This window comes from Elephas maximus, chromosome 2 (assembly GCF_024166365.1).
Source record: "Elephas maximus indicus isolate mEleMax1 chromosome 2, mEleMax1 primary haplotype, whole genome shotgun sequence".
NCBI lineage: Eukaryota > Metazoa > Chordata > Mammalia > Proboscidea > Elephantidae > Elephas > Elephas maximus.
In genome coordinates, this window is record NC_064820.1 from 89,127,587 (window position 1) to 89,149,257 (window position 21,671).

Genomic DNA, 21,671 nt, shown 5'->3' on the forward strand with positions numbered 1-21,671 from the left:
ACTTGTAAACATGAAAGCTATTTGCCATTGGGCAAATCTGCTGCAAAAGACCTCTTTAAAGCGTTGAAAAGCAGAGATGTCTCTTTGAGGACTAAGATACGCCTGACCCAAGCCATGATATTTTCAATTGCCTCATATGCATGCAAAGGCTGGATAATGAATAAGGAAGACTGAAGAAGAATTAATGCCCTTGAATTATTGTGATGGTGAAGAATACTGAATATACCATAGGTTGCCAGAAAAATGAACAAGTCTGTCTTGGAAGAAGTACAACAAAAGTACTTCTTGGAAGCTAGGGTGGTGAGACTTTGTCTCTGGTGCTTTGGTCGTGTTATCAGGAGGGACCAGTCCCTGGAGAAGGATACCATGCTTAGTAAGGTAGAGGGTCAGCGAAAAAGAGGAAGACCCTGGACAAGATGGACTGACGCAGTTGCTGCAACAATGGGCTCACACATAACAACAATTGTGAGAACGGCGCAGGACTAGGCAGTGTTTCAGTTGTGTTGTATATAGGGCTGCTATGAGTCAGGACTGACTCCATGGCACCTAACAACAACTTTTAACCATGTAGAAATGCACCTCTACTATATATACCTCTACTATTAGTCAGTTTTTCGTACTGTGGTGGCTTGGGTGTTGCTGTGGTCTTGGAAGCTATGTCACTGGTATTTCAAATACTAGCAGGATCACTTGGGGTGGACAGGTTTCAGCTGAGTTTCCAGATGAAGACAGACTAGGAAGAAGGACCTGGCAGTCTACTTCTGAAAATATTAGCCAGCGAAAACCTTATGAATAGCAGGGTATCATTGTCTGATACAGTGCAAACCAGGCAGTGTTTTGTTCTGTTGTGCATAGAGTGGCTATGAGTCGAAATCAACTTGATGGCACCAAACAACAACAACACTATGTATAGAACATTTATAAAGCAGTCATGTCTTTTAAACCATTGAAAAAAGAATGTACGTTGTAATACTAAGAAATATTGGATACAAGACTTCATAGTCATCTAAAGTCTGGTGATATAATAAATTCTATTTATTTTTCTGGTTACATGTTTCTTCTATTCTAATGTCAAAAATATAGAAACAAGGTAAGAGAAGTGACAGTTACATGGCCATTTCATCAAAATAAACTAAAATATTCTGATAGGTAAATTTCTCTTCCCAGCGAGCTTTCTAATATAATAAGTTTGTATTATATTCATAGGAAAAGTATCAAGAAATATGATTCACTTCCACTGTGCTTTTCTGGTCAATGAACTCAGGATATTCTCACGTGCATGGATTATAAGCAAATACAAACCTGTGCTATGTCATTCTGAAGAATTTCAGACAACATGTATGTATTTTATTTTCACACGAAGGCTAAACATCACAAAGCTATTTCCAACGAATATTCTCGATAAACTCCAGAAAATTTTGAAATATATTCCTCAAAATTTGAATGTAAAAAGTATATCCAAAGCTATACTTGCTTTCTGATTAACCAAAGAATGATATGCTTCATCATTTCCATAAATCTCATTCTATTCTCTTTACCTTTTGCTATGGCTTGTGTTACACTCAGCACTTCTACCTTTTGTTTCCTTGCCTTCCTCACCCTAGGACTTTATTGCCTTCCAGAGAGCACCATGATGTTCCCAGGCTGCCAAGTCAGCAGGACTGCCATTTTCTAGAGAGCCAGGTGTTATTTTCAGATCTTGGCTTTCTCTGGGGTTTCCCCTGGTTAGCACATTGTGCTTTTGACCTTGACAAAGTCTCTTGAAGATGTACAAAATGTGAAAATGAGAAAGCAATATAAGAGCTCCTGCCCATGCATGTCTTAAAAGCTGCCAGATATGTTCTTGAATAACTCTGCAGCCCTTCCTGACAGGCTGTTAGGTACTGCTGAACAATCCTTGGCCGTGAATCATTTAAGATACACAAATCACCAGGAAGAGTAACCACTCACCTCCAGATAGAGCTCAAGACTTAGTTATGTAATGGCACACATAGGATTCAGATTTTTTTTAAATGTCCAAAAATAGACACAACAGTTCTATTTGTATCATATAGCAATCAGAATTAATATTTAAAAATCAACATAGCATTTCATTTATAAGTCATCCCTAATCCTCGGAACCCAAAGAGTTTAACAAAGCCATCAACCTCCTCTTTGAATAGATGATGAAATGAGAGTATAATAGCCTCATTAAGTATTTAATTAAAATGAATCACAAATCCAACTCATTAAGCATTTCCTTTATAGCCTATTCTTTATCTTCTTATTTAGGACCATAGAATCTGAAGAGATGAAGGGTAAATCTATCCAACTCTTCCCTACAAATAATTTTTCACCTTTAACATCTGCAATGACTGTTTCAAGGTTCTACATAAATGTCTCTAGTATCCTCTTTCTGAGAGGAGGAAAAGGTGCTGTTGGCTAACTTTGCTCAGCAATGTCTGAAAGGCATGGGGAATATCTTACCCTGGTGCCTTGGAAAGCCAGCCGAGAGCTGGGCCTTCTCATGCTGGGAGATGAGTTTAGACATGACGCAAAGCTACAAGAGATCTCGGTTCCATAATTCAAGTCATTTAATTTTAAGTCAAAACTAATGCCCAAGTACACTGGGGTAAGTGGTGACAAACAAGGGTTCTACTGTGGTATAGACCTGGGTCCAACTTTACCTCTTTAATATACTAGCTCTGTAGCCTTTGGCAAGTTGTACAACCCTTAATCCCCAATTTCCTTATGTTTGAATTGGGGATAATAAACATACATACATACATATATATATGTATATATGTGTGTGTGTGTGTATATATATATATATACCCACTGAGGTAGAGTCCATTCCAACTCATAGAGACCTCATATGTTTTCTGAGGCTATTAATCTCTATGGAAGCAGACTGCCACATCTTTCTGCCATGGAGCCTCTGGTGGTTTCAAATAGCTGACCTTTCGGTTAGCAGCCAATCACTTTAACCACTGTCACCTATGTATATATATACACATAGAGACACACACACACACACGTATATGATTTAGAGGAGCCCTGGTGGCAAGTGGTTAAGCGCTCAGGCTGCTAACCAAAAGGTCATCAGTTCGAATCCACTAGCTGCTCCATGGAAATCCTATGGGGCAGTTCTACTCTGTTGGAATTGACTCAACAGTACACAACAACAATTTAGAGGGTCATTGAAAAAGAGGAAGACCTTTAACAACATGGATTGACCCAGTGGCTGCAACAGTGGGCTCAAATATAACAACGATTGTGGGAAGGGCACAGGACCAGGTAGTGTTTCATTCTGCTGTACACAGGGTCACTATGAGTAGGAACCAACTCGATGGCACCTAACAATGACAACATATATGTAATGATTATAATACATAGCCCTTGACTATTAACATAAAGACTGTGGTTCAAACCAAATCAGAGGCTTCTAGGAAGACAGGCCTGGCCATCTGTTTCTGAAAGATCACAGCCTTGAAAACTCTATGGAGCAGTTCTATTTTGCACACATGGGGTCTCCATGAGTTGGAATCGACTCAACAGCAACTAACAACAACAACACGTATAATGTGCTTTAAAAAATGGCTGACCAAAAGTAAGGGTGTGCTGATTGCTAACTGTCCCTACCACATAGATTTTCCACAGCATTTCTTAAATATGTCAGTGCCTGTATTAAGTGTAATTTTGGTATATATTAACCTCCATAGTTTCACTTACACTTATAAAATTGACTCATGTGGAGTGAAAAAATGAATACATAGTATGTGGCCTGCATTATATGGGAAAGTTGGAAATTATTGTGTAGTTTACTGTAATCATAAGGTGTTCCAGAATGAAAAAAAAGTCTGAGTGTTTTCTAAATTAAAGAGTTAAAGCAAAGATCAAAATTCTTGTATAAGGGACTGAGGCTTCTAATTTTTTTCTCCTGTGGTTTACTGTAAAATGTCTTGTTGTAGTATTTTACAAGTGTAGGGTTCTGCCTTTTGTAGGTACTATTTACTTAAGCTCCAGCATTGGAGGTAGAAGACAATTTATGTGGTATAATATTGAGAACTGAGCAGGCACCAAAAATCCACTGACTTCTCACAAAATAATTTTTCTCCCAAGACTGTCAGAATGTCCAAAATTCAAGCATTATTATTTCTTTTCTGAGGAAATTAGGTAATACATTTCAGAAGTCACTGGTTGGAATTCAAAGAACTCTAAGCAAGATGTGTAACATTTAGTGACTCTGGATCCTTAATGTTCATTAACCTAAACCACCAGGGTGGCCTTGAGAACAACGTTTTTTGCTTGTTTTCAGAAGATCTACACTGCAGATTATACAACATGCAGCACTACTGGAAGGAGTGGTCTGTTGCAGAACAGGTAAGATGTGGAGGAACCAGCACTGGCCAATGATTTAGCAGTTCTGTTCCACTGCAGCTCTACCATGGCTTAGCTGCTTGACTCTGGCAAGTTTACCTAATGAGAAAACTGAGCTTAAGATTCCTACCACAGAACGCAAGAAAAGGTTTAAACATAGAAGGTTTAAACATGGGGTGGGAGGGAGAGGGGTATTCACTAACTAGATAAACCAACCAAAAGCAAACCTGGTGCCGTCGAGTTGATTCTGACTCATAGTGACCCTATAGGACAGAGTAGAACTGCCCCATAGAGTTTCCAAGGAGTGCCTGGTGGATTTGAACTGCTGACCCTTTGGTTAGCAGCCGTAGCACTTAACCACTACGCCACCAGGATTTCCTCACTAACTAGATAAAAAAAAAAAAAAAATAGTACACAATAATTAGGTGAACGGAAGGACAACACACAATATAGGGGAAGTCAGCACAGTTGGACTAAACCAAAAGCTAAGAAGTTCCCTGAATACAACCAAACACTTCCAGGGACAGAGTAGCAGGGTTGGGGGTCTGGGGACCATGGTTTCAGGGGAAATCTAGGTCAATTGGCATAACAAAGTTTACTAAGAAAATGTTCTGCATCCCACTTTGGTGAGTGGCGCCTGGGGTCTTAAAAAGCTAGCAAGTGGTCATCTAAGATGGATCAATTGGTCCCAACCCTCATGGAGCAAAGGAGAATGAAGAACACCAAAGACATAAGGAAAATATAAGCCCAAGAGACAGAAAAGGCCATATAAACCAGACACTCCATCAGCCTGAGACCAGAAGAACTAGATGGTGCTGGGCTACCACCAGTGACCATCCTGACAGGAAACAAAACATAGAGTCCCTGATGGAGCGGGAGAAAAATGGGGTGCAGAACTCAAATTCTAGCAAAAAGACCAGACTTAGTGGTCTGACTGAGACTGGAGGGACCCTGGAAGACATGGCCTCCAGACTCTTTGTTAGCCTAAAACTAAAACCATTCCCGAAACCAACCCTTCAGACAAAGACTAGCCTGGACTATAAGACATAAAATGACACTCGTGAGGAGTGTGCTTCTTAGTTCAAATAGATTCATTTGAATAAATGGGCAGCCCCTGTCTGGAGGTGAGATGAGAAGGCAGAAAGGGACAGGAGCTGGCTGAATGGACACAGGAAATCTAGGGTGGAGAGGAGGAGCGTGCTGTCACATTGCAGGGAGAGCAAGTAGGGTCATCTAGCAATGTGTGTATAAATTTTTGTATGAAAAACTAACTTGAACTATAAACTTACACTTAAAGCACAATTAAAAAAAAAAAAAAAGATTCTTACCAGGCTTGTTCTTGCAGGTAGTCATCATAGGGATCAGCCAGGAAACACAGAGAAGGGGCAGGGACAAAGACAGCAGAAAGGGGAACTGAGAGTGCTGATGACAAATTTTGCACCGTCTTGCCTAGAGCAAGTCTTGACCTTATCACTGGATTTAGAAATCTCCATTGGTTTAATGTTCGTTTAAATTAAAAACAAACAAACAAACAAAAAACTGATCAACAGGCAGTTAAAAAGAAAATAAAAACAAATGACCAGAACGAGTATTACTTGCTTTTCTTCCTTTTCTTAAGAAATATGTGAAAGAATAAATAAAATCTGGCAGCATACCTGTTTTCATTTTTCCTTTTAATGTGAAATGGGGCACACAGAATGTGGCTGAGGCCCTGGTAATGGGTTCCATAAGAAAAAGGCTGTATATTCAAAACACACAGCTAATTGGGAGGAAATTAAACATGTCCAGGGAGGGACTGAATTTTTTTAAATCACAATTTGTTAATGCAAAACTTCATATTCCTATTAGAGACGGTCAATGACAGTGACTTGAAAGCTCTGATGCCCTTCAAAGCCTGCGGTTGTCTCCAGGGAAAGCAGCAGGGCTTAGTGAGAGCGCTGATGGGGACTCACTCAACCACACGGGGCCACAGTGATTATTTTAAGAATTCGGCTGTGAAATTCCAAGGACATCATTCAGTTTCATCAAATAACAAAAGCAACACCGTGACCAAATGATAACCTCTGTACTTGCTATATAATTTAGGTGAAGTCTTTTAAACAATGCTGTTGTTGAAACTGAGGAAAATCAGAGCAAGTCTACGAGAGCCAAAATACGACTTTGAGTGTAATCTACCTGAATTTAGAGATAATCTCAAGACTTTTAAATAATAGGGCAAAGATAATCACAGAAAAAAAAAACTGTTTAAAAACACAGTATTGGACTATTACCTACTGTTGTCAGCTTAATAAAAGCATCATCATTTTTGGAGGTTCACAGATGAAGACACAGGTGATAGAGGAAAAGAGAAGGTGCTGCGGCTCAAAATTTGTCTTTTTAAAGTGAATTGTGGATTGGGCAAAATAACCAGTCTTGGTGACTTTCTTTTCTGAAGAACAGATGCGCAGCTCCCAGACTTCCGGATTTCCTAAACTAACATTTTAAAACTTGGGTAGCCTATTTAAGATGGCTAAACAAGATGCTAAGTAAAGACACTAAAAACCAACACATTCCACCTAAAAAACAAAAACCTCTACAACCATTATTTGGATTTTTATAAGAGCATTTAGAAACTAAATGTACAGGAGAGACATAATTTCAGGATTAAAAATAACAACTACACTTAACTTTACTAACAGCACACATTGTCCCCATACTTCTTCCTTTGCTAAGAACCAGCGAAAACTCATCACAGATCCTATATGTGAAACGCGTGCTTATTTAAAATTTCTCTCTGACATTCCAAGCTGTTAAGCATAGACTGTTGTCAGCTACAAGATGAGTCATTTGAAAAGCTGCACAAGGCTTTAAAAGTACTTCCTTATTTTGACGACATTTGTTATCACTTTGCTAGTTTTGCCTCTGTAAGACTATCACTCTGGAAACTGTGATTTCCCTTAGGGAAGTCAAAGCCTGCAGGTGGATGAGCAGCCAGGATGGATTTGTATCCTTATCACCGTGCTTTCCATAGTCTATTGACAAAAACCAATCTGTCTCCCCAGACCATGTCTTATTTATGTTTCTCCAGAATCAATATAGTGCCTGACATGTCATAAGTGTCTGGTGAGTGAATGATACTAGAAAAACAAAACTAGTTGCCTTCAAGTCAATTCCAACTACTGGTGACCTCATGCATGTCAGAGTAAAGCTGTGATCCATAGGTTTTTAATGGCTGATTTTTGGAAATAGATCACCAGACCTTTCTTCCAAGGCACCTCTGGTTTTATTCAAACCACCAATCTTTCGGTTAGCAGCCGAGTGCCTTAACTGTTTGCACCAACAAGGGATTTCAGCTAAATATTAATGGTACATAAAGCCTGTGCTTCCCTATGGCAGTGAATAGCTCAGCTTCCCTTACAACAGGTTATAACTCTAAAGTTAAAAACTTGATAAAAATATTTAAGCATACACATTAAAAACAATATTTAAGTAGAATACATAATTTAGATGCCTTGTCTCTCACTGTGTCTTACTCATTACATTTGACTAGGATACATAATACCTTGCTCATTAACCTTTAACTATTTATAATTATTTTCTCTCTGTCAGGCTGATATGAATCTAATTTTTCCTGAAACTGCTCATCTGGAATCAGAAATTCTTATTGTTTGGTTATGACTCCAATGTGTCTATGTGTCTAGTCAAGTTTGCATTAGAAGCCTTTGCGGGCGTCCTCTTCCCCTGTCCCCGCTCCATCCAGGCTTCGCTGTTCTTTCTGAGAACTGTGGGCTTTCAGTTGCTCAGAGACAAAGCTTTAGCTTGCTCCCAGCTACTCCGAAGGCAAAGAATTTTGAGCCTTCCCTCTATGGCTCAGCGCCTCAAGAAGGGCTAACCTGAAGGGGGCGATAGATAAACTTTAATGATAACCTCATTCTTAACCTCTGCCCTCACCTACTTGATTTGGGTTGGAAACCTTTATACAGTGTTGTGGTGAGGACTAAATGATACAACCCAGGTTAATGCACATAGTAATTTATTTTGAAAAGCCAATATTAATGTATTAGTATTAAAAACAAACAAATAAACCCAAAACAAAAACAAAAAACTTGAAATGTGAGTCATTACAAGACCTGAAGCATCTGTTTGAGAGACTCTGAGTTTCCAGCCCATAAAACAAACAAACAAAAATTGCTGTGGAGTCGATTCTGACTCATAGAGACCCTAAAGGGCAGAAGCGAATTGCCCCACAGTGTTTCCAAGGAGCAGCTGGTAGATTCGAACTGCTGACCTTTTAGTTAGCAGCCATAGCTCTTAATCACTACACCACCAGGGTTTCCTTCTCACCCATAGCAAAACCAAAAAACCAAACCTGTTGCTGTTAAGTTGATTTCAACTCATAGTGACCCCACAGAACAGAGTAGAACTGGCCTATAGGTTTTCTAAGGAGCTGCTGGTGGGATTCACTGCTGACCTTTTGGTTAGCAGCCCAGCTCACAACCAATGGACCACCAGGGCTTCTCAACCCATACAGTAATGGTTTATTCTTCAATGTTTGCATTCTGTTAATTGTGATTTTTTCCTTCCTGTTCATATTTCACCTGTTTTAAAATAGTAGTCCTCTTAAGCTAGACCCTATTTCATGTAAATATGAAGCTGTGGCACCTGGACACCGGGCAGCTTGCTTTCACTTAACCCAACACCCAAACTCTATGCCTGAGCAATAGAATTTTTAAGCAGCTCAAAAACCTGTTTCATCTTTAGGACTAACTGTACTCTTTCTTGTCTGCATGTTTGGACTCTGCCTTCTGAACCTCCTAGCTAAATTCCTTACTAATGGACTAAGGTCTATCAAGGTCAATATAGTCCTGACACAACCACCAGGCTTTCAAACCATACAACCACCTTCACCTTGTGATCTGAGACTGAAAGCTATCCAGCAGTTTCGAGAGGGAGAACCCTAAACTTCTAGAGCTGCCCCATCCCAGCTCATAGCCCTTTCTCACCAGGAAGCAGTTTAAAGAGTCATTGCCTAGTCTCCCCTTTCCTGCAGCTCATTGTCTTGCCACTAACTAATAACTCTTAGCGTCAAAAAAACAGGAGGGAATAAGACAGGGCTAAGTCGCAATCGACTTGATGGCAATGGGTTTGTTTGTTTTTTTTTTAGAGCCATAGAGCCATTTTTTCTTAGCTTCAAGACAACCCCTCACCCAGCCCATTTCCTGGAGTTGTTTCTTTTCCTCCTCAATACCTCCTTGAAAAGAAAGCCATGGGCTGGCCAAAGCTGACTAAAACAGGTCCTGCCCTCCATCTTGGCAATCCAGATGACCTTAGCCTCCTTAACTGCTTCGTGCATGGTAAATTCTCCACCCCTGTGTGGGGAGCTGACATGTTAATGAACAAAAATGGCTAAGTTTCTCCTGCATGGGGAATCCAACCCATGCCCTAGAAAATGCTTTCTTATTCTGGAATGCTCTGCGTCAGCACAAGTGCGCCGTCTTGTATTTTGTAGCTGATCTTGCCTATGTAAACCAGCCTCAACAAGCTGCCTGTGAGAAGTCTTAGAGGGCACTTAGCCCCTACTGCCTCCTTGGTTGGCCAATAAAGCTGCCTTTTGTTCTCCCCCATTCTGCTCGCCACAAAACAAAACAAAACTCATTGACACCGAGTCAGTTTTGATTCATAGTGACCCTATAGGGCAGAGTAGAACTGCCCCATAGTGTTTCCAAGGAGTGGCTGATGATTTTGAATTGCTAACCTTTTGGCTAGCAGCCAAACACTTAACCACTGCATGGTCAGGGTTCCAAATTAGTATTACTGTCTGGCAATGTTAAGTCAGGCACAACCAGCTCCAGAATTAGAAACAATCTTTATATCTTTGGCAATTTAGAGTTTTTCTGCTCTGGTCAGTAATTTTCAAAATTAAGTCTATCATGTTATCAAAAATTTATGGATAAAGAAATAGCATTTAATTCCTATTATTTTAGGTTTAGGAAAAAAAATTGAGATGATCAAAGATGTACAGTGAGCAAGGAACGTTACAGGAAAATGAAATTTGAACATTTTGCTAATATGGTGAATGGCATTCTTAATTCAAACATAAAAACACAAACAATTCAAACATACTTTCCTGAATTTTAACTGTAATAGAGACTTGTTTCAAAGGATATGGAGAAACCAATGCATTAGTATGAGGCATTCTTCTTCATTAGGCTGTAATTAACCACACAGTCCTTAATTATTGGAAATATGCCTTTATGGGGTAAAGGAGTAGAGCTCAAGTCTACTTGTCTCTGCTCAGACCACTTCCACTTTGTGGTAAAGGGTAAGAAAAAAAAAATTTTTTTTTTTTTCCTAAGGTCAAGTAATTTGCAGAAAGAACACTGTAGAGGGTACATCACTGGTTTTATACATTGATATGGCTAATGTCTTTTCTCAGTTTGGAAGCCATCAAGATAATACAACCACAGAGTTAGTCCTAGAATCAAAGAAGGAATTAAAAGAGACCTTTGGAATCTTTACTAAATAAATAAACATGAATTGAAAGCCCCCATAACGTGTTTGGTATTAAGTTTAGCACTGAAAAAAAAGAAAGGTAAGTCAAACACAAACACCTGGGTATGCATGGGTGAGTGAAGCAAAGGGAGCACTATGGGCATGGGAACAATAGAGAGCAGAAAGGTCTGCGCCCATTGCTGGGGAGCACATGCAACATTATAAAGGGTCAGCAGATACTGCTTCTCACTGATCCTGTCCTATGAGAATGCAGGCTGAAAGACAGCAGGTCTTCGGATTTTTCAACAGAAGCTAGAAATGCAGGTTTTAATGCCAAAACTTCCTATCTTTACACCTTTAAATGCTAGCAACTAATTTACATTAAAAAATATATAAAATATATATAAGCAAAAAAAAAAAAAAAATTTTTTTTTTCCCCACACATCAGAGATCAGGATTCTGTTTCTGGGAAGCGAATACGTGACCTTTGCATCCTACTTTACAACACTTTTCAGTAATGAAGTCTTCAAAGCTCAGACCAGGGCCATCTTCTAACGTCTATCTGCATACCCCTAACTCCCCAGATGATCTCTTTCAGTCCCATGGCTATAAATAACACTATGTGTTGATGATTTAAAATTTTTTCAGCACTGTACTTTTTCCTGAACTCTAAATAAGTAAATCCAACTACCTACTGGTCATATCTTAGGTGTCAAATAGATAACTTGAGTCTCCTCTCCCTTACCAAAACCTATTCTTCCCTCAGTATCCCTCAATTTAGTTTATGCCTCCATCATTATTCACCCATTTGTTCAAGCCAAAGTCTAGGAGCTATATACTTGATGAGTTTCTTTCTCTTAATCTTTACATCTGATCTGCCAACAAGTGAAGCCATCTCTACGTTTTTCCAAGTTGGTTCAATTCCATCCATCTCTACTGCTATGATCCTAGTCTAATGGTACCACGATTTTTCACCTAAACTACTGCAAGTGCTTCCTAAGGGGTTTCCTCACCTTTACTCTTGGTCTATTATAATCCACTATTCTTATGGTCTTTCATAAATGTAAATCATATTATGTAACTCCCAGCTCAAAATCTTTTAATGATTTTCAGATGCTTTCAGAATAAAATCCAAACTCTGTACTCTGTCCCACCTATCAAGTATTATGGTCTGGCTCCGGCCTACTCCTCCAGCTTCATCTTAAACCACACCCCTCCACTGTAGTGTTGCAGCCCCTTTGGCTTCTTTCTAGTTTGAAGACACCAAACTAGACTGCATTTTCCATTCCTTCTACTTGGAATGTTCTGCCCAGGATCCAGTTCCTGATTTAGGTCTTAGCTTCATTTTCAGCTGCTTAGAGAGCCCTTCCCTGATTCCCTTTTGGGGAAGGCAGTACTTTCCATGTCCCCCTGGGTACTTGCTTTGCATAGGTTTTTTTTCTTTAAAAATATTGTGGTGTTTATTATTTATATGTTCATTTACTTTCATTTATTCGTGCAGGTCAGAAACCTTATTATAAGGAAAGATGCTTGGCTTTAGAACCTACTTTGTATTTAATGTACTGTGGGCACTCTATAAACATGAAAAATAAAAACTTTTATGCATCATTTAAAATAATGTAATCTGTTTACCTGGAAGCATCTAAATGAAGTACTAACCGCTGAATCAGCTTTTTAGTATTTTAAGCTAGTGATTGTGTGAGAAGAGACAAAGCAAAGTGAGAACATAAAGATAATCATATGCAGATTATTGGAGATTTCAAATCTGTCAGTATAATTTGTCTCAAGACAAAGAAGCAATTGTTCATAGCCCCTATAATACTAGAAAACTTTAAAATGAACCTCTAGATACTTAAATAAGCAAAACAACAAAAACCTTTGTGTAAAGTATTCGTTATTTTTTGCTAGCAACATTACTATTTACAGATAATAATATAATCATTTTGCACAAATAAAGTCATAGAACTAAGAAAATAAGAAATGTATATAATGTATACTGTAATTTATAAGGAACCACACAAATCTTTAACTTATCTTTCCTTCCACCTATTCTATCTCTACCATTCAATAATTCTAGCTAAATATCTTTTCAATGCTTTCCAGGAATAAGCCAAAGCAAGGAGGCAGAGCAAGCACCATTACAAACAGAATCACATAGAAGTGGAAATCTCACTTCAAGGAGTGTTTTTAATGGCGTTTTTATTTTAAACATTCAATCACTATTCAGAATCAAGGTGATACCCTCCTTTTTTCTACCTCCTTCACCTAATAATCAACATACTTGCCTACAATAAATGCTCCTTTTTCTAACACACTTTGTTGGTTTTCTGCTTGATGACGTACGCTCTCTCTGTGTTTTTATCCGTAATGTTGGTGTCCTTTATGGTGAACAGTATTCAGAAAAGATAGGGAGAATTCATCTTTAACTTAATTTGTTCAACAAACTTAACAGCACAATACCTGAGCACATAAATGCACATTACTTAGAGCGTATACATATGGTGATTAGTCACTGCTTCAGGAAGGAAGTCAAGTAACCAACATACTTTATTAAATTAAAGTTAAAATGGCTACCATTTGGATTGACTATATGGATAAACACTGATGCTACTACAAGGGGCAATATAAAACAGACAAAATATTTCTGAAGTAACTTAAAAGAACTTTTAGATTTCTTACGCATTCAATGTCTTCCTTTTGAAATAAAAATATTTTTTATAAAAAATATTAGTTCTTTTTCCTAGACAGGAATAGTCTGATAATCTCTGAATTGACTATTTTAACTTCTTAGCATATTCAGTAGACATCTGTATTCCAAAAGACTTCCTAAATGGGTAATTTTTCTACTTTACATTTAAACTAAACTAAAGAGTTGAACCAATAAAGAAACCTAAATCTATTCTTTCTTAATTTGGTATAATCAGAGAAATGCAGCGTGTTACAGCTACGTTAACATGAAGTCATTAAGTTATAGGTCAGCGCTTCAGCTGGGTCAACATCGATTCTTGCAGAGTTGCAACCAAAGGGAAAGGCTTTACTAGTTAATGGATTTTTCTGGGTATTTGGGAGCATTCCCAAATAATCATCGGCTTTTGATACAATTTGATGATCTCAGCGCCCAGATTGGAATAGAGAAAGCAGTTCAGTGTGAGTTTGTTGCTACCTAAAATGATTATTTTATATATAGGTTTTTATACCTGAAAATATCCTAAAACTGTATTGTTTTAACAGATGCTTTACAGAATATCATTGGATTCAGCATTCCAGATTATTCAATATCAAGTTGGTAAATATTCTTAAGATATATTTTATGGATTTAAACCTACTAAGTGATTAAAAAAAAAAAAAGCTTTAGTGCATGTAGATACAAAATTCTAAATAGTAAGATTTTTTTGTTTGGTAACTAATTACCTTTTCTCTCTATTTCCACTTTTCTTTAGCACATATTTGATGCTTTCTTATTCTTCTTGCCCAGATGAAATTGTTAGTAACCTCACTGAGAAAATGGTCTGTTCTTCCACAGAGAGTAACACAGTATTTGGCACAAAAGAGACCAGTGTTCCACAAATGCCTAAATGAGTAAATTTTCCCAAAAGAACAAATGAACGCAAAGAAGTCTAGGAGATAGGATAGCAATTATACATCTTGACAGAAGCAAAGGTGATATATATATATATATATATATTTGAATACAGATTAAGGGAGTTATAGAAACTGTATACCAATCTATAACTATTTCATACCTTGCTTTCTATATTTCTAACCATTGTGTATATGTGGGAAACCCTGGTGGCGTAGTGGTTAAGTGCTACGGCTGCTAACCATAAGGTCGGCAGTTCAAATCCACCAGGTGCTCCTTGGAAACTCTATGGGGCAGTTCTACTCTGACTTATAGGGTCGCTATGAGTCAGAATTGACTCGACGGCAATGGGTTTGGTTTTGGTGTATGTGTGTGTGCGTGTGAATCTAGTACAGCAAGTCTACAGTTGAGGAAAGATACCGCCCTGTTTAGTTTATACCTGTATTTTAAGGAAACTGCTTTTTCTAGGGCTTCTGTTTAAAAGTAAAGCACATAATGCTATCTTCTCTCTATAGCATCTCATATTTTTCCTTCACAGCAGTTATCATAGTCAATAGTTCTATATTCACAGTAATGCCCGTCTCTCTCACTAGGTTATAAGCTCAATGAAGCCAGGAGTCAGGTGTTTTGTTCATCAGTGTATACCCATTGCCTGTACATATTAAGTACTCAATATATTTGTTGAATAAATGAGTTATCTATGAGTACATATATGTACGTGTGCAGTATATGAATATTTTTATATATGCATATATTTGTGGAAACCCTGGTGGCATAGTGGTTAAGTGCTACAGCTGCTAACCAAGAGGTAGGCAGTTCAAATCCGCCAGGTGCTCCTTGGAAACTCTATGGGGCAGTTCTACTCTGTCCTATAGGGTCGCTGTGAGTCAGAATCGACTCAAAGGCAGTGGGTGGGTTTTGTATATATATTTGTATATACATTTTCCTTGGGGCTCATTTATCATATTCATGTGGTGATATTCTTAGTTTTATCAAATAGCAAGCCTGTATATAAGGCAATAGTTTCTTAATATCACATTTGGCTTCATGCCCTATAGAAAACTTTAATCATCTAATTATAATGATCTTAATTTTTTGATTCCATGATTAAATTCTCTGATATTTTATAGTTACTAATTTTTGGGTAGAATTATTGACAGATTATATATTTACCTCAATGCAATCTGGAAAATTCACTCCTTGATATTTGTCGATTTTGACTTTGAGGATGCAAACAATATACTCTGCCTCAAAAAGACAAAAGTAAATTGACATAACTATTAACAACAGACTCGGAGTTCAAATGAGTTTTAAGAAAAGTTAACTGGACTAACTCTTCTCTAGTTCTCCCCTTAACCTTTGGCTCTGTAGACAGTTGATCACACATTATTAAACTCGCTCCACTCTTTGATTTGATCCACTCTGCACAACCAGATCCCGACTCTGCAGCTATTACATAAGGAGCAGGATAGCATTTCAGTGACCAAATATAAACCCAATACTCTTCAGAGCCATGTACGCACATTGGAAACTCTGCTGCAGCCTGCCTCTCATAGTCTCTCATGGAATATAAGGTGTTATGTAGCAGTGTGGGAGCCACACGTACGGCCAAACAAGATGTGCTATCCAAACACATGATCCTTTCCCTCATCTGTCACTCCTTATCTCACGAATTGAAAAGATCTCTTTGAAATTTGGGAACACACAAAGGCAAAGAAGACCAGGACATGGGATAGCACTTGATTAGGACTCGATTAAGGAAAATGCCTAGGTTTGGGTCCTGGGTTTATTCAGCAAATGTATATCAACCACCTAACTATGTGCCAGGCACTGGTCCAGGTGACTACTGTACCTCAGACACAGAACTGATGTACATTCTTACAGTAGACACAGACAACAAAAACTTACATAAAAATAAGTAGATAGGCCAAGCTAAGGAGAAAAGGAAAACAATGGTGAGAGGGGACAGAGGGCAGTAGTCTGGGAAGGCTCATTAAGAAGTGAGAAACGAGCCCAGATTTGAAGGAGGGGAGAGAATTAGACAACAGAAACTGCTAGTCATCAACCATATCACCTGGGTCGAGTGACTTAAAATCTCTGAGTCTAGATTTTCTCATTTGTACCATGGGAGATTGATGTAGATGATATCAACTCAAGTCCTTTTTAGTTCTTAAATTTTGTAAAGTATGATTTAGCTTACACCAACATTATAAAATGAAAGCAGTCATGCAGTTAATGTCCATTAAGTTCACACAATGGGTTGTAGGCTGTTAAATGCCATGGATGCCACAAGCATTTAAGAAATGTGCATTATGATTGTGCTAATTTGAAAGAATCTCATTTTGCTCATTCACTTAGCCATTCATTTATTCAGCAAACCTATACTAAGCACCTAGTTTGTGTCAGGTAGAGTTCCTGGGTGGTGCAAACAGTTGGCTGCAAACTAAAAAGTTGGAGGTTCAAATCCACCCAGAGGTACCTCAGAAGAAACGTCTGGAGATCTACTTGCAAAATATCAGCCACTGAAAACTCTATAGAGCACTTTTCTATTCTGACGCACATGGGGTTACTATGAGTCAGAATCGACTGAACAGACACTGGCCATCTATGTTTACATAGTAAGTATATAAAGGGAAAATATTACTTAAGTTTTTAAAAACCAGTTTCTACAAAGAAAGAAAAAGTGATCAGACCATGTTTAATCTTCTGGGGAAATTTTAAATTGTGAATTTAAAGAGGACAAAGAAGGAGATTTATAAAATGCTTATTTCATTAGAACTAAGGTAATGCCACGGTTCTTCTAAAAATTGTTCTTTGAATAGTATGAGCTTTTTCCATCGGTATTTGTACTCCCTTTTCTATTTACAAATAAGTTTATCATGATTGTGAGGAAATAAGTATAACAATAACAGCTATCATTATTGGAACATCTACAAGTGCTAAGAAGTTTTCCACATATTATCTCATTTGATTATCACAAAGCCCTTTGGAATAAACGGTGATTTGCCCCAATTTTATAGATGAAGTAAGCAACTCCATGACACCTAACAACAAACAAACCAAGATGTAAAGAGATCAAAGAAATTGTCCAAGGTCAAAAGGTAGTAAACAGCATTAGAGGAGAGACTCTTAAGCTTGTCATTCGAAGGCTTGTGCTAGAGCCTCAGATGCAGAAAGCACGGGCTCAATGACTTTGGTAAAGACAAGCAGTTTCATGTTTAGTATAACTATTTTGATCTTTAAGTTCGTTATTATCTCAATAGTTTCAAAATTTCTCTGCCGTCTGTGTCAAATGTCTTTTTAAAAAGTGTATAACCATCATCACAGAAATTCTACTGGTAATTGAAAGTATACCCAAAGAGTTTTTGGAATTAATTCAAATATTTAAAAAATTGTGCTTGTGTGTGATTTGGTACTTGGTGTAAAATTCTTCCTAATGGTCTTAGTTTCAAATGATTTAGAAGTTGTTTGGCTGGGCATTTCATGGCATGAGGAATACAATCCATTAGTTGAGAGTGTTACAGAGAAGGTATTAACAGCAGTCTCTCTTCCTGTAGAACTGCTTGAGCAAATTATTATCCCCTACACTGAAGAAGAGATCTTGGAGGAAGTACAACCAGAAGTTTCTTTAGAAGCAAGGACGGTGAGACTATGTCTCACATGCCTTGGACATGTTATCAGGAAGGATCAGTGCCTAGAGAAGGACACCACGCTTGGTAAAGTAGAGGGTCAGCAAAAGAGAAGAAGACCCTCAGTGAGATGGATTGACACAGTGGCTGCAACAGTGGGCTCAAGCATAGCAACCATTGTGAGGATGGCTCAGGACCAGGCAGTGTTTCGTTCTGTTGTACATAGGATCGCTGGGAGTTGGAACTGACTCGGCTGCACCTAACAGCAACAACATTGAAGACAGGATATGATATACATACTAATATCTCGATTGCAAGTTTTTAGCAGTCTCCACAGAAAAGTGAAGCTTTCATTCTCATGTTACCCAATTAATTCAATAAAATAATTAAAAGTAATGAATTAGTACATACGCTATTTTATCTAAAGCTATATCTTTCTCCATGGGAAGCTGGTGAAGTTTTCCTTTTTTACCACCAGAAAAATGTTCTTTACTAAAAACACTTGCACTGGGATTGACCCTGGCTATTTTCTTTCCTGGTCACCTGCTTTTTTTTCAATATTTTATTTTAGCCAGATTAAATCTTTTGTGTCTGTATCTCTATAGAACCTCCTACCTACCAATATTATGAGGAGGCCTTTAGAAAAATAATTAGGTAACTCTTATGCATGAGACTCAAGAATGAATTTCTCAAAATGTTGAGCACCCATATCAAAGTAGCCAAGGAGAATTTGAGGATGACATGCACTATTTCCATGGGATTAATTAGAGTTGGGGAACTTAGAGTACAAAAACACACATTTAATGTAAAATGGGAGAGAGAAAAGATGTTTTCATAAGTAGCATGAGTTTTAAGCCAGCCTCTGTCATTGAGAGAAGCTCCTGCCGCTCATCAGCACAATTTAGAAATCTGAAATTCAGATTGCTACTTAACCATCTGACTGCAAAATTCTTATAAAATCATGTAATGATTTTGGCTCCCTTAAGTTCCTTCTGGGCCATGTTTCATAAATAACTCTCTTAAATGTAAGAAGATCATTCAGCATTTCAAGTAAGTAATGAACATTATCTATTTTATTGATTACCTATTTTACTATATGGTTTATTTTTGTAGATGACTACTGAAATTATGATAGGTCACTTGGAGTGGTTTCTCTGAAAAGCTGGGGAATATGAAAATTCAATCTGAGTTAAATCATAAAGGAAAAGAAAACTTTTTTTTTCATTGAAAAAAAGCAGTGAAGACAGGTATTTGGGACAATTTTACAATAAATCCCCCTTAAAAAAAATAATATATATTTTTTTTTTCTGGACATAATACCATAATCCTATGACCCAAATTGCATTTCAATATTAACTTTCACAAGCCAAATATAGGCCTTGTAGTTCTATTACTTGAAAGCTCTGAGCACCTCTTCAGGGCAAGTCTGCACTTTCTAAGAATATGAATTTACAATTAAAATGAAGAGAACTATCAAGGCATTAAAAAAAAAAAAAAAGAGGCAGTGTATGCAAACAACCTGGATAATCCTGATACCTTGCCCTAAATTTGAACAGAGTATATAGGAATAGGGAGAACAGTGCAACAGTTTTCCTGCTGAAATTTTTTTTTTTTATGTGGGAATGGGGAGAACAGTGCAACAGTTTTCCTGCTGAAAAAACTTGAGTCTGACTTAGGAGCTCACCAGAAGCTATTTTTAAAATGTTCGTGAAATTTTGAAATAATGTCGTACTCTGGGTACAATGTGGACTAAACAGTTTGTGTGTAGTGTATGATATTACTTGGGTACCTGTCTACTAATAACTTGAAATCACAGCAAATGTTTATTTTACAGCTGACTTAAAATTGCTATTGTTAACAATGACTAGGTATTAACAGTTTGGTGGAATTGAATTCTGTGACTAGAATTTAAAAGGATGTTAATCTGGATTAGAAATCTCTATATGTAAATATCTTAGACTCTTTGGGAAACAGCTTTGATGCTACTACAGTCATTAAAGGAAACAGCTGAGTCAGCAGCTTGCAGAGTAAAAATTTATGATTATATAATTCTTTTTCACCGTTCAACAGTGAAGAAAATGAAGCTTTTGGAAACAATCAGAAATGAAGGAGACGTGTCTGAAATAGCTAGACATAGTCAAATCCAGAATTCTATTTTGATAGTCAGAATGCACACAGCAAAATACTTGCAGCCAGATTTACACAGTCCTTTGACCTTCACAAGTCAGACTTTTCAATCGTGAATGCAGTATTCTGAGACTACACTTTTGACCTTGGGGATATAACTTGGGGTTTTACGTCTCTTAGAAAACTTAGAATGCCCTGGCCCTCAAACAGAGCTCATCTAATATTAATATCATCACGTGTTTAAATGGTTAAATTATGTCATTCTTATTTTAATTATTCAGCATAGAAGGGCAAGGAGGGAAGCTCCAGCTCCTTTAGAACTCTCCCTTCTTTCTGCAGAGGTCCCTTAGTTTTCTTAATGCAAAATGTCCCCCATCTGAAGCTGGGACTGAGGAAATAGCTGCATTGTACTGCAGCCTCAAATCCTGCTACAGCTTTCAGATTTTGGACTCAGCTGAGCTTGAACAGAAATATGCAGGGAGCAATATACTGGTCTGTGGGAACTAAAGCTTTCCTGAAGGAGACTGTAACGGGTGCTTGTCTGCCTTTCATTTTATTTACATTGTTTCTCTTAAACAATTAAACAGTCACTCTGATGGAATGACTTACATCTTAAGTTTTATTTCCTATTTCTCCTCTCTCCCAAAATGCATTTAAATAAACTTTATGCACTCCATTATACTTGGAAGGTAGCAACTGCACTAAAAAGCCTTGAACAATTACATCAACATACAGCAGTTGGACATTCTTAAGCCATTCAACTTTAATTGTCCCCAATTCAGAAGCCCACAGTAATGCAACAGCATTCAAAAGCCTGGGGGAACATGTTCACAAATTAGCAGAGAGGGAAAGAAAAAGTCAATGCAGCAGAACTAAAATCAAGGAACACTAACCCAGCATCTCAACTCTTCATAACTTGAAATTAATTTGACTTTCATAAGAGAGTCTGTTTTCTTACCTTGGATGTGAATAACTCCGTTATGATCCATAGTATAGTTGTTCGAACGATCATCAGCCCAGCACACTGAAATCAGCACCAGAAGAAGTAGGCTCTTCATCTTTGTAGCCCAAAGAATCTTCTTCACTGCGAGACCATCACATACAAAGAGGCTTGTGAGATTTGGAACCCTTTGGAATGTGGCACTGCACAACTTATTGCCGCCTTATCATCAGATAATGGGTCTGTAAAAACGTTTAACCCAATCTGTTCAGAAAGTTACTGTAGCTGTCTTTGAGAGCTGAAGACTGCAGCTTTGAATAATTCCAGTTCCCTTTCTGTAGTAGAAGTAGCCAGAGGACAAATAGTGTTTAACTCTATCTTTGCAGAATTGGAAATTTAGAAATTTAAAGCACTGTAGTTTGGAGATAGAGTATATTACAAAGATACGTGAGAAGGAATTAAATAGACTTAAAAAAAAAAGTTAAGCCTTCTGAATACGGAATATTAAACAACAATCCAGTGTGTCAATAGATGAATATTCATCACCAGGTCTAATTAGGAGCTG

General features: G+C 37.7%; 1 protein-coding gene across 1 annotated transcript in view; it reads right to left on the reverse strand.

Annotated features, from left to right (window-relative positions):
* Positions 1-21,671, reverse strand: part of HAPLN1 (hyaluronan and proteoglycan link protein 1) — an 87,135-nt gene that overhangs the window by 10,642 nt on the left and 54,822 nt on the right. The window contains exon 2 of the mRNA XM_049867118.1: positions 21,125-21,250. Within this exon, the coding sequence (XP_049723075.1) occupies positions 21,125-21,224 (100 nt within the window). The 5' untranslated portion in view covers positions 21,225-21,250. The remainder of the gene's footprint in view (positions 1-21,124; positions 21,251-21,671) is intronic.